The 14,532-nt window shown below is 39.8% G+C and overlaps 1 protein-coding gene across 21 annotated transcripts in view; it reads left to right on the top strand.

Moving 5' to 3' along the window:
- ENAH (ENAH actin regulator) overlaps positions 1–14,532 on the top strand; it is a 156,502-nt gene that overhangs the window by 21,453 nt on the left and 120,517 nt on the right. For 11 of the 21 annotated variants that reach the window (XM_065542605.2, XM_065542602.2, XM_065542589.2 and 8 more), the window contains exon 1: positions 7,309–7,421. The exons of the other annotated variants lie outside the window; for them this stretch is intronic. In XM_065542605.2, the coding sequence (XP_065398677.1) occupies positions 7,405–7,421 (17 nt within the window). In that variant the 5' untranslated portion in view covers positions 7,309–7,404. Of the gene's footprint in view, positions 1–7,308; positions 7,422–14,532 lie in introns of those variants that run through there. 21 annotated transcript variants of the gene reach the window in all.

The raw sequence follows: 14,532 nt of genomic DNA, 5'->3' as shown, positions 1-14,532 counted from the left end.
CCTCAATCTCCCGAGTAGCTGGGATTATAGATGCCCGCCACCACGCCCAACTAATTTTTGTATTTTCAGTAGAGATGGGGTTTCTCCACTTGGCCAGGCTGGTCTTGAATTCCTGACCTCAGGTGATCTGTCCACTTCGGCCTCCCAAAGTGCTGGGATTACAGGTGTGAGCCACTCACTGCACCCAGCTGAGAACCACTGTTTTACATAGATTTTTTCTATATTTAATCTGTCTCTTGATTGGCAGCCATTTAACATTCTCAAAATAGAGGAGGAAACTCTAAACAATGAAAGTATTTAAAGCTACGGCAAGAATAAATGCAATCTTGTTTTTTGTTGTCTAGGTGAAGTAGAATTTTGGGGAAAAAACACAACTTTTTGTCGATTGTTACTGGTTACGTACAAAGGCAATCCATAAAAATAGTACAAACAAATTATGAGTAGGAGAAAAACTTAAACTGTTAGGACATTATAGTCCTTTTTTATAAATTATAATTTTTAGAAAATAAACTGAAAGGGTCAAATGATGTCTTTAAAATTATGAAACTAAATCTGTGGGTATGGTGTTACCTAGGATTAAAAAAACAAAACTGCTAACTCTTGCAGATGATGCTTTCAAAAGAAATGTAGTCCAAAAATGAGCATTGGCACTTTTTGCTGGTACATGGAGAAACTTTCAGAGTGAAGGCATATTAGTACTTTCAAGTTGTAAATAGGCTGGAATTTGGGCTTGTAATTTTATAGTTTTAGAATTTATATCATTAGACTTTTAATATTGGTAGTAGTTTATGCAAATTTTTTTTTTTTTTTTTTTTTTGAGAGACGGCGTCTTGCTCTGTCACCCAGATTGGAGTGTAGTGGTACAATCTCGACTCACTGCAACCTCCGTCTCCCGAGTTCAAGTGATTCTCCTGCCTCAGCTTCCCAAGTAGCTGGGACTACAGGCGTGTGCCACTACGCCCAGCTACTTTTTTTTTTTTTTTTTTTAGTAGAGACAGAGTTTCACTATGTGTTGTTGGTCAGGCTGGTCTCAAACTCCTGACCTCAGGTGATCCACACGCCTCCCAAAGTGCTGGGATTACAGGCATGAGCCACAGTGCCTGGCCCTTATACAAATTTGTTTTGAATACTTCTCAGCCGTGATGGGGTTAATTTTGGCTTGGCAAATCAAGAAAAGGAGTTCTGTGCTGTTTTCAGACTGCAGAATCTTGTTGCTATGCAACAAAAATTGTCAGTCAGTATAGGGTATAGTAAATTGGTATTCTCTGTCCCTTTTCACCACATGCTCATTTTGTAATCTGAGAGAAGTGGTTTGGGGCTAGTTTGCAAGGTTTTATTTTAAAACAAGCACTTAAAAATTTTTGTTGCTATTTGTAATTGGTTATATTTAAGGTCTGTGAAGCCTCTCTGTACTTATTAGAAGATACAATAAAATGCTAGTGTTCAAAGGGTTTATAGATCTGTTTCCAAGTTGTTTCAGGTTAGAGCAATGTATTTTTGTTTTGTTACTGTAACAGGGGTAATATTGCCAACTTCCAAAGAGTAAATTTTAGCTTCAGAATTCAAGTTGTGTAATTTGAACATCAGAAGTTTGTTGTAAGCACATCATATTATTTTTAAATTTAGTTTTGAAAAACAACCCAAAAAAACCCCTTTATTGATAAAATTTTTAAAATACGAGCCCTAAACTTGTATGGAGTCTCATGTATGATAATTTATTTTCTGCCAGGAGAAATTAAAATGCCTTTATAGCAAATGGGTGATGGCTAATAGCCTTTTAAAAATTGCGATAAAATATATATAACACAAAATTTACCGTTTTAACCATTTTGAGTGTTTCACATAGTTGTGCAAACATCACCTCTTCATCTCCTGGAACAACCTTTTGCATCCCATTTAGTAACTTAGTCCAGGCTGTCTTCTAAATCCTTTAATTCATTTAATCTTCATAAGAGCCCTGTATGATAAGTACTTTTGTTCCAAATGAGAAAAGTGAGGCCCAAAAAGGAACACGAAAGTAGTAATTAGTGGAGCCGGAATTCAGTCACCAACAGTCCAACTCTTCTGTGCTCTCAACTATTATGCTATGTTACCCTCTTTTGGAATTACTTTCTTTTTTGTTTAGTGGTAAGATCTTTGATTTAAAAAAAAAATACTTTCTGTAGCTTTTCCAAGTAAAGTTAATACAGTTTAACAGCATTTTGGACTGTTAATGAATTTAGTTTGGCTATAAATCCCTGCAATCTTCTAGACTTTTTTTCTAAATACTTCAAAAGGATGCAGTTTATGTTATTATATATTATGTTATTTGTATATGAAATTATACATATTATGGTTAATTATATAGAAAGGATATACTTTCCTTTTTCACTTTGTTTCTGGACTATTTTTCTATGCCATTCCTTCCAATATAGAATGCAAATTATTTTCTGGTCATTTAATATAAATAGGAAGGTATACTGTTGTTAGAGAATTTTAATATGATGCCATCCAAAGACTAAAGCCAGTTGGCATTGGATCATCCACTTAGTATTCTCTAAATTTATGATCTTTTTTTTTCATGAATAATCTGGAGTTAATTGTAGTATTGGCAGTTTAGAATAAAGAGCAATAGGGAGGAGTAAAAAGGGAGAAAAGCATTGCAAGGAGTCATTTAACTTCCAGCTGATGAATAGGGATGAGTTTTTGCAGTCTGCTTTTTTTTCTGCCATGTAATATCTCTACTACCATTCTTTAAGGAGCTTACCTTTCCTTCTTTGATTTTTTTTCCCCACCTTCTACTTTTTTTTTGGAACAGGGTCTCACTCTGTTGCCCAGACTGGAGTGCAGTGGCGTGATCTCGGCTCACCGCAACCTCCGCTTTCCGGATTCAAGTGATTCTCCTGGCTCAGCCTCCCGAGTTGCTGAGATTACAGGCACACTCCACTACCACCTGGCTAATTTTTGCTTTTTTAGTAGAGACGGGGTTTCACCATGTTGGCCAGGCTGGTCACGAATTCCCAACCTCAAATGATTCACCTGCCTCGGCCTCCCAAAGTAACTGGGATTACAGGCGTGAGCCACAGTGCCCGGACTTTCCCTGCCTTCTTTTTTTTTCTTCCGAGACGGAGTCTCGCTCTGTCACCCAGGCTGAAGTGCAGTGGCGTGGTCTCGGCTCACTGCAACCTCTGCCTCCTGGATTCAAGTGATTCTCCTGCCTCAGCCTCCTGAGTAGGTGGTATTACAGGCACGGTCCACCATGCCCGTCTAATTTTTTTTTTTTTTTTTTGAGACAGAGTCTCGCTGTGTCGCCCAGGCTGGAGTGCAGTGGCCGGATCTCAGCTCACTGCAAGCTCTGCCTCCCGGGTTTTTACGCCATTCTCCTGCCTCAGCCTCCCGAGTAGCCGGGACTACAGGCGCCCGCCACCTCGCCCGGCTAGTTTTTTGTATTTTTTAGTAGAGACGGGGTTTCACTGTGTTAGCCAGGATGGTCTCGAACTCCTGACCTCGTGATCCGCCCGTCTCGGCCTCCCAAAGTGCTGGGATTACAGGCTTGAGCCACTGCGCCCGGCCGCCCGTCTAATTTTTGTATTCTTAGTAGAGATGGGGTTTCACCATGTTGACCAGGCTGGTCTCGAACTCTTGACCTCGTTATTTGCTCACCTTGGCTTCCCAAAGTCTTGGGATTACAGTGGTGAGCTACTGCGCCTGGCCCATATTTCTGTCTTGCTCAACCAGACTTACTCTATAGTCAGTTTGCTTTTCATATCTGTTCACAGTTGCACCATCTTTTAAAAAATTTTTCTTCTTTTATTTTTGTGCATTTATATATGTGTGATTATACTTGATACATTTTTTTGCCTTGTTCATTTGATATGTTTTGCATTTTCTATGTTTTTTAAAAACTTAGGATTCTATTAGTTACATATTTCACTGTAATTTACCTATTTCCTTTAAAACGGCTATTTATGTGGTTTACAGTGATTTTGTATAATGAATAATGCTTTCATAAACCCAAAGGTTTTTTTTTCCCCTCCTAATTGCAGACTAATTTCTTAAGATGGATTTCCAGAAATAGTATTAGATCCCTGAAGGAATAGAAACAGTTTTAAAAGCTCTTGAATCCTGTTGCCAAAATGCTTTCCAAAAGTGTTGTACCAGTTTTCATGCCAGCCAGCAAATATATGGAGTGTCCATTTCACCTCAGCCAGCAATAGGAGGGAATGTTTTGATGCTGACCTTTAAATCTAAGAAGAATTGATTTACAGCTCTGCTAGGCTTCTATCCTGAATTACACCCAGAATTATAATCGTGGTTGAGATTGGATTAGAAAGAAGGAAAGCCAGGTTTACCAGTTTCTCCTCCTTCAGCTGCTTATATTCTGTTTTGCCCAGTTAAGGTGCATCCTTTTGGAAACATGAAGTAACTGCCTTTTTCTGCTTTTCAGCCCCGTTAATTATTTTGAAAAGTTGGTAGGGGACAAAACAGTGTATGTTTATAAGTTGATAGGGGACAAAACAGTGTATGTTTCACATGACATTTCCCTTGAGAGCTGGGATAGGTTTGGCTCTCTTCTCCACTCCACCACTGGACTTGGTGTGTATGGAGGCATCTAAAAGTCACATTCGGTAGCCACCTTGTCCAGGAGTGCTACTTAGATGTAGCCTGAGTCACTGCTACTTCTTTAGCTAGAAAATCATTAACAACTCTGGAGGTAAAGTAGCTTTTCCCTAAGAACTTGTTAGATAATTTAGTGTTAAGTATGGATGGAAATTTTTCTCCTTGAATAGAAGGAGGATCAGGGGACACCATTCCTACTGAAAGTTGATAACAGGGAGGTCTTATCTGGTCTCCTCTGGCCTCATAACAACATTCAGCACAGTTGACCATTCTGGCCTCGAGCCACTTTGCAGTGATTTTAAGCTCCCTTGGTTCTCTCCTTATCTCATTGGCTGTATCTCTTGTTCCTTTCCTCCTTTTTCATTTTCTTCTCATCAGACTTCCCCTCCTCCACAATGTTACTCACTCCCTGGGCTTTTACAACCTGTGTGCTGCTGATTCCCAGATTTATTTTTTACCTAGCTCTTGCTCCTGAGCCCTGCTGTCACCTTAATTCTCTTTGTGTAACTAATAGGCACCTTAAATACCATGTGTCCAAATCAGAGTGTTGTGATATTTTCATACAAGTTTATACTTAGGTGTTTCGGTAACGTTTTTCCCAAAGTTTCAACCGTAAAAGTAACGTAGGGGCTACATTATAAATAATATCAATTTAAGACATATTGTATTAAAACCGTCTTTCTCATTTTATAAACTGTAGAGCCCATAATTTTCCTTCTGATAGGCCAGAAGAAAGTTTACCTATTTCCTTCCCAATGACTAAGAACAAAAATTCTCACTAGAGGATTTTATTTTTGTGGTTTTTCATATGATATGTACTTGTGTTATGAAAAACCATTCCTCTTTCTCAGTTTAGCATTTCATATGTCAGCTGACAATGATTTGAACTGTATTGCATGGTGATGGTGATACAACTTGCCCACTCAGCTCATTTTCACTAGTATCAATGCCTTTGTAGTGTATTTATTTGAACGTTATTGTGGTTTTGCCTTTATAAAAATGAGTAGAGAACAGAAGAAAGGAAATGTTAATGCTAACACAGTTGAGATAAAGATGGAAGTCACTTGGTTTTCCAAAAGTGGTAATTCTTTGGTGGTTTAGTCTGTTCTTGCTGCTGTAACAAAACATCTTAGACTGGGTAATTTATAAACACAAATTTATTTCTCACAGTTTTGGAGCCTGGGAAGCCCAATATTAAGGTGCCAGGAGATTCGGTGTTTGGTTGAATGCTGCTCTCTGCTTCATAGATGGCGCCTTGTTGCTGCATTCTCACATGGTAGAAGGCGCTTAGGCAGGAGGGCCTAGCTCTTTTTTAAGGGCATAAATGCCATTCACGAGATTGGAGGCCTTGTGACCTATTCACTTCCCAAAGGCCCCACCTTGTAATGTCATCACCTTGGTGATTAGTTTCAATGTAGGGATTTTGGAGAGACACATACATTCAAACCATAGCATTTAACCTCAGTAGAACGATAACCCAGTTTGTGCTTAAGCTGACTGTTTATCAGACAAGATTTTTTTGTTGGCACTGATAGAAACTCAAGTTAGCTCTCCTGGTAGAGTCAAAGTGAGAGTTGCTGGAGCTGGGGGCAGCTTGAGGACCTCAAGGATGAGAACAGAGCTGACCATTTTGGTTAAATGGGAGTTACTCTCTTATATTTGCTTAGCTTTGTTTTTTTTCCCTGAAGTCTTTCTTCATGGTTTTTCTAGATTCCCATTCTTCCAGCTTTCATAAATGGAGAGTCAAAGGATGTTTCCTGTAATCTTCAGGGAGGAAAATCCTGAAAAAGACTGGTAAAGTCCGACTTGGATCTTTGTCCCTTTTTTATTGGGGGATGAGGTACTGTGGTGGGCACTAGTAGGTAGAAGGAACAGAGTTCTAAAATGGAAGAAGGAATGCTGGCAATGGATATCTACTATGATATTCAACTAAAGAGGACAATAGCAAAATTAAGTTATATTTAAAAAATACAGGAGGCTAGGTGTGGTGGCTCATGCCTGTAATCCCAGCACTTTGGGAGGCTGAGGTTGGGTGGATCACCTGGGGTCAGGAGTTTGAGACTAGCCTGACCAACATGGTGAAACCCTGTCTCTACTAAAAATACAAACAATTAGCCGGGCATGTTGGCACATGCCTATAATCCTAGCTAATTGGGAGGCTGAGAATTGCTTGAACCCAGGAGGTGGAGGTTGGGGTGAGCTAAGATCATGCCATTACACTGCAGCCTGGGCAACAATAGCGAAATTCCGTCTCAAAAAATAAACAAAAATACAGGAAACGTGTTGATTGTTTTAGTAATCTGTTATATTGACAGGACCATAGAATTTGTGGAGGAATGTAACTTGCAAGACTTCTTTTTTAAAAAAAGAAGAAAAGGCAGGAGTTCAACTGTGTCTTAAGATATTTTTTAAAGAAAATTGGTAAGACATCTCATTTCTTGCAAAGTCTCTGAGCAGTTTTTTTAAAAATTACTTTTGTCTACTAAATATTGCTTTAGGTGTGCCAAGAAGACTAGAATTTGAGCTAAGAATTTAAGAAAATTAATTTTATCTGCATTTCATATTTACTTTATCTTGTTTTAAGTGATTGCTTATACCCTTTTAAAACTAAACATTCATAGCCTAACTAAGGATTTTTCGTATCTTTTGACTCCTGGAATGAAAACCCATTTTGAAATTTAGCCTATCGCTCAGCTCTTCTGCTTTCACACGCTTTTCAGGAACGGGTTATGTGTGAGAATAGGGACACTGGAATTCCGAACATCCAACATCCCCATTGTTGACCACAGTTCTCCGCCATCAGCTATGAGTCACATCGAGGGGTGAGTCATTTCACATCCCACCAGGTTAGATGAGCACTTAGTTCCTTAGCTTTCCCACTTATTTGGTGATGCAGTGATGTAGAAACCGTGTTAGATTGTGACCTGGGAAGAATCAACCCTGTGACAAATAACACAAGCCAAATCCTGGGGTATTTTCCTTTTAGGGGACCTTAATCTCGGCTTCTTCATCCATGGTAGATAGAGTCCAGTGTTGAGATCAGAGCATCTTTTCATTGTCTAGGACAGGTTGTAGCTAAGATTACAGACCTGCGCCACCACACTCGGGGAATTTTTATTTATTTTTAAAATATTGATTTATTTGTTAATTGATTTAGTGGCAGGGTCTTACTCTGTCGCCCAGGCTGGAGTGCAGTGGTGCGATCTCGGCTCACTGCAACTTCTACCTCCCAGGTTCAAGCGATTCTCCTTCCTCAGCCTCCCAAGTAGCTGGTATTACAGGCGCCCACCACCTGCCCAGCTAATTTTTGTATTTTTATTAGAGACGGGGTTTCACCATGTTGGCCAGGCTGGTCTCAAACTTCTGACCTCAAGTGATCTGCCTGCCTCAGCCTCCCAAAATGCTGGGATTACAGGTGTGAGGCACCACGCCTGGCCATATTTATTTTTTAAATATTTCTTTGTCCTTTTCTTCCTCTACCAGCTAATCTTAATTTTTTTTTTCTAAAGACAGGGTCTTGCTGTGTTGCCCAGGCTGGTCTCGAACTCCTGGACTTCAGCAATCCTCCTCTCTTGGCCTCCCAAAGTGGTGGAATTATAGGTATGAGCCACAGTGCTCAGCCTATGAAGCTTTTAGTATTTAAAGTTTTTATGTTTTTCAAGAGATTTGTTGCAGCCATAAAAAAGAACAAAATCATGTTCTTTGCAGCTGGAGGCCATTAGCCTAAGCAAATTAATATAGAAACAAAAAACCAAATACCGCATGTTCTCACTTATAAGTAGGAGCTAAACACTGGGTACACACAGACACAAAGATGGGAACAATAAACACTGGGGATTCCAAAAGCAGGGGAGGAAGTCAAGAGTGAAAAACTACTTATCGGGTACTATGTTCACAACTTGGGGGCAGGAAACCCAAACCTCAGCATCATGCAGTGTACCTGTGTAACAAACCTGCATACCCCTGAATCTAAAAAAAAAGAAATATTTGTTAATGGAAGTTATTATCGTATTTTTGAATATTCAGATGAAATTATGAGTCTTTGCTGATAAAGACTTAATTTCCTTTTTTCTTTTCTCAGTCACCAGGTTAATACTGGTGAGCTCAACAACATAAATGAGGTAACCTATAATCTAACAGCCTTAGGGGAAGCGTTTTTACCAATATTAAGCCAAACAGAAAAATTGGGAAATGTAATTTAGAAAAACAAAGAAATGAATTTACTTTGCTAATTATAGACAAAATTAAAACCACCTTTGTTTTATTTTTCTCAAGCTTATTTTTTCAGAGATCTCTTAAATCCATGGTAAGAACTCTAGTGTCTTGAAAAATTCTAGCTGCCTTTCTTTTGCATTTTAGCATAATCCAGAACCTTTTCTGTAATAAAAATGTTCCCCTACTTTTAAAATCTTAACTTGCAAGTTTTTGTGCTTCCAAGTTGAGAAGGTTCTGTAAACTGGGCCACGGTGGGGGTGGTGGGGTGGAGGATTTCTCTTTATGTCTTACCCTGTGCCCCTCACTGTTGCTAGTTTTTTCCTTTTGAAATCCATCCTTTGAGTTACTTTCTGGAGCAAATTACTCTCTGTGATCCTCTATCCCCCAGCTCTTATAAGCTGCCCTTACATGCTTAAGGCTTGTGGTTATGTCATTCTGCCATAGTGCTATGGTCTGAATATGTGTATCCTCCCAAGATTCTTAGGTTGAAACCTAAACCCCAAGGTGATGGTATTAAGAGGGTGGGGACTTTGGGAGGTGATTAGGTCGGGGGAGCTGGCCCCTTTTGCCCTTCTGCCATGTGAGGACAAATAGAAGGTGCCATCCCTGAACAGCGTGCCCTCACCAAACACCATATCTGTTGGCAATTTGATCTTGGACTTCCCCAGCCTCCAGAGCTGTGAGCAATACATTGATATTGTTTATAAATTACTCAGTCTAAGGTATTTTGTTGTAGCAGCAGGAACAACTAAGACACATGGCTTATCAAATATTTAATACAATTTATAACATTTAACAGCTTTAATAAAATAGAGATGGGGTCTTGTCATGTTGCCCAGACTGGTCTCGAACTCCTGCACTCAAGGGATCCTCCTGCCTCAGCCTCCCAAAGTGCTGGATTATAGGCTTGAGTCACAGTACCTGGCCAACAGCTTTATTGAGGTATAATTGACATACAATAAATGTCACATATTTAAGGTGTACAATCAAGATAGCAAACATATCCACTCCTAATATGTAACCATATGAACACAAATTTGAAGGGACATCACCCCATAAGCTCTAACACTCAATATGTATAATAACCTTTGGTGTCCTTTTTCAGTGAACATGACCATGAACACTTTTCCATGTCGTTACATGATCTTAATAGTATGACTTTTTAAAGAGTTGAGCAATGGCATGTTAAAAACACGTTCTTTACACATCTAAGATGATAGTACATAGATTGCTTCATGTTATAAGTAGAAACATTTTTAGCTTCTTTTAAAGTGAGAGATACGAAGAGGGAGGCTATGAGAGAATCAAAGAGAGCACAGGTAGTTCTGAATGGTCTCCCCTCTTCCAAGGCAAATACTCCTGTCTCCAAGGACTGAGTAGAGCTTTGAGAAGGAGGATAGGTATGTCACAGAGAGCAGCTAATTTCTGATTAGATGAAACTGAAGCTGCGTGCTAAGGTAAATGGTAAATTTAAGAGTGACTGCTTGGGATTTATTCAGTTAGAGGTCCATGTAGCATGTGGGAAATGTTTATATTTGATGATGTATGCAGTTAAAGAAAAGCCAGTTAAGGATTTGGAAGATTGAGTGACTGGGCCCTTATGGTGTATGTGTAAAATAATCTTTGTGGTTGATTAACAGATAGGTTTAAGGAAGTAATTCCCATGGCCATACTGAGTCAAAAGGGTGATAAGTATAATGAGAATGGTTGGTGTGAAAGGTCACACCAGGGTTCTGGAATTTGGTAATAGGATGATAGCATTGTGACTCCTAAAAAGATGATTTTAGGCAAGTGGACATGGGCAAGGATTTTCCCCAGATTTATTTTAATTCAGGACACATTTTATCAAACGATAATATATCACTATGGAAGGAGGCTTTCAAAGAGTACAAAGGACTATCTCCACAATTTTTTTTTTTTTTTTTTTTTTTTGAGACGGAGTCTTGCTGTGTCACCCAGGCTGGAGTGCAGTGACGAGATGACAGCTCACTGCAATCTCTGCCTCCCAGGTTCGAGCAATTCTCCTGCCTCAGCCTCCTGAGTAGCTAGGACTACAGGTACCCGCCACCACGCCCGGCTAATTTTTGTGTTTTTAGTAGAGACGGGGTTTCACCATGTTGGCCAGGCTGGTCTTGAACTCTTGACCTCAGGTGATCCGCCCACCTTGGCATCCCAAAGTGCTGAGATTACAAGTGTGAGCCACTGCGCCTGGCCCTGTCTCCACATTAAGGAGCTTATGATCTGATTGAAGTGAACATACTTTCAGAAAATAAGATAGATCTGATAGAAAGTAGCAGGCTGAGATTGAGGCTCCAGATTTGGTAATTGTGTGAAAACAAGAATGAATCAAGTATCCCAAGTTTCATGGAAAAGTAGTGGGTATATATTAGAGGCCTGGGACTTTTTTTTTCTTTTTGAGACAGAGTTTCACTCTTGTCACCCACCTAGGCTGGAGTGCGGTGACTGATCTTGGCTCACTGCAACTTCTGGCCCCCGGTACAAGCAATTCTCCTGCCTCAGCTTCCTAAGTAGCTGGGACTGCAGGCACGTGGCACCACGCCCAGCTAATTTTTGTATTTTTGGTAGAGACGGGGTTTCACCATGTTGTCCAGGCTGGTCTTGATCTCCTGACCTCGTGATCTACCTGCCTCAGCCTCCGACAGTGCTGGGATTACAGGTGTGAACCACTGTGCAAGGCCTGGGACTCTTCTGGTGATCAAGTGTTGAAACCAGTAGTGGTCACACTGAAAAGCATTCAGAGATACTAGATCATATTACGTCTTAATTGCAGATAGTTCCAGCTTTCAAATCAGATTTTTGGTAGGAGCTTAGCACGTATCTTTCTGTGGGAACTATGTTATAATGAGGGCTAGTAGGTTCTCAGGTGGTACACACAAGACCATTTAATGCATTGTATCTTTGAAGTATGTGTTACACTATTAGGCTAAACTATAAGAAATTACTGTTTTTGGAAGTCAGAAATCACCAGACGTTGGCAATTTCATATGGTTCAATCCAGTACATTTAATTATCACCAGACATTTTTTTAGCTTAGTGAATTTTTTAAATTTATTATCATTTATGTACTTTTTATTTCAGTACTTTTAGGGTACAAGTAGTTTTTGGTATCACCAGACATTTGATGTCTATAATTCGTTTATTTGACAAAACACTGAGACTGCAGAATTGACCTGATAGCTGTGTTTTAAAAGCATTTCTCTGAGACCATTCAGGGTTTTACATTGGGATGTCTGAGATTGAAGGCCCTTCTGCCCCAGGGATCCTCCTTAATCCCAAGGTTCTGATGGGTTTTTTCTCTACAGTCATCCTCCTTTCCCCCATCCCCAAAAGGACTAGGGAGGTGGGAGTATTTTAGGGTGGTGTTTTTCTTTTTCTCTTTTTTTGAGATGGGGTCTCACTCTGTTGCCCAGGCAGGAGTGCAGTGGCAGGATCTCGGCTCACTGCAACCTCTGCCTCACGGGTTCAAGTGATTCTCCTGCCTCAGCCTCCTGAGTAGCTGGGACTACAGACGCTTGCCACCATGCCCAGCTAATTTTAGTATTTTTTAGTAGAGACAGGGTTTTACCATGTTGGCCAGGCTGGTCTCGAACTCCTGATCTCAAGTGATCTGCGCACCTTGGCCTCTCAAAGTGCTGGGATTACAGGCGTCAGCCACTGCGCCTGGCAAGGATGGTGTTTTTCTAACTGTAGGTTATTAGCAGGAGTTATCACAAATGAGAATAGAAAATATTCAAGAAACACTGCACATGGTAATGGCAAGTGTTGTTTTATGAAACATTTAGTCTCTGTGCATTTGTGTGTGTGTGTGTGTTTGTACTGGGTTGTATATGCAGTGTATTTATCACAGGCCTTAAAAATTTGAGTAATACTGATTTGGGAGATGAATTGATGTAGGTTGGGCATCTTGGGGATTGAAGGTAAGCCATTGTAGGGGTCCTGGGACCTTCCTATCGTGGGCCAGAAAGTAGACCTTCTCTCTGTCCACTGGTGCCATCAAACTCCTCTGAACTCTGCCTCATGTCTTTCCTTTACTACCTGCATGTAATGTAATGTAGTTTAGTATAGAGTAGAATCCTTTGGAATTTTTTTAAAGGTGATTCCTGGTAGTTGCTGGTATAGGTGGTTAAAAACAGAAAACCTAAAGCACAGAGATAGTGTTCTCATTTCACTTTGTAAGTAGAACGTGAAACTTTATAAGTTTTTGTAGAGTGATCACTGAGAATTCATCTGTATTTCAGGGGAAAACAAGAAAGACTAATTCCTGGTAGGTGGGCACTTGATAGATTTGTGGAGTGGGTGGAGACAGTCCTGAGCACCTGTCTAGGGTCAGTGAACTACTTATTAGTGAATGATGAAGCAGAAGTGATAGTAGGAACAGAGAGGTGATTATCTTCCCCCCCTTTTTTTTTTCTGTGCTGTGCTGTCTTGGAGAGGTGAGGAGAAAAAGGTTCCAAATTGGCCGCTGGATGATTGAAAGAAGTCCCTGTGGCCAATTTTGTATCTGGATGACCATTCTTTTTTAAGAGACATGGATAAGCCTTTCATATAAAGAGCTGCTGGCAGGATATTGTTTTATTAGGTTTTAGGGATATTGGCCCATGGTTCACTTTTTCTTTCTCCCCAGTTATTGGAAAAGTTGATTGCTAGTAAGGCTGATTGCTTTCAGGGAATTGTCATTTTCCTCCAGGGAGATGTTTGGATGAGAATGGAGACCGCTTTGGCAAGGGCAACAGCTGCTGAACAATCTGTTTGGGATTAGGTGCAAGTTGGTATGTAGTGGAAATCTGCCTCCTGGTTCCTGAAATTATGTTCCTTTGCCTCAAGGATAAATGTTTTTCTGCTCATTCCAGTTACATTCACTTAGCTTTGGCTGGTAATGCTTCTAACTGATAAAACCTTTCTCTTTTAAGAGAGCTTCCTTGAAAGAATAATTGATAGCTACGATGAGCAATTAAAAATGTTATGCCTTCCCTTAAGATTTTGCTCAGGATTTAATCATAGGTTGGTGGTAACAGAACGTTTCAGTTCAAAATTACTGTATATTATCTAACCATTTTGGTAATGGGAGAGACTTAAGGTGCTTTCTGATCATTTAGATGGCAGTATCACACGAGATTTATTCATATTGTGTGTTGGAATGTAAATTCTAATAACCTTTGGAAGCATTAGTAGTAAAATTTACTTAGCTGGCTGTTCGTAAGCTTACTAGTGGGTTGGAGTTGCATGTGTGAATCATACCTCTGACCTACTGTGATGATACAAATTAAGTCGAGTTTAAGGAGGCGACTAAATTAATTGCCATCCTGTGACCACACTGTCCACTTAGCACTGTACAGCTAAGATCCTTTCATTTTTTAAGTTTTAAGTTTTTAAAAAAATACTTTTTTAATACCACAGATATAAGAACTTTCAATGGGTGCTTTTAATTTGGGTCTACGCTGACCTTTATATATCGGATAATGTATCTAAAATCCTGAGCCAGGATCCTAATAACCCCAATCTCTATCTAAGCATAACCTTTTAAAAGCTGTCATTCAGTACTAGAACATCTTTTGTGGTATGGAAGGATAACGTACAGGGCCTGGAAGTACATTTACATATTTGCTTGTTTGGTTGTTACTTTGTGAGTAGAATTTAAATTCACTTTTAGAAATGATGTCATAGTTGTCAGTGGACATGTGTATTTCAACTAACTAC

Source organism: Macaca fascicularis, chromosome 1, assembly GCF_037993035.2.
Source record: "Macaca fascicularis isolate 582-1 chromosome 1, T2T-MFA8v1.1".
Classification (NCBI taxonomy): domain Eukaryota; kingdom Metazoa; phylum Chordata; class Mammalia; order Primates; family Cercopithecidae; genus Macaca; species Macaca fascicularis.
Note: the sequence above shows the minus strand (reverse complement) of the source record. Positions and strands in the feature narration are given on the sequence as shown.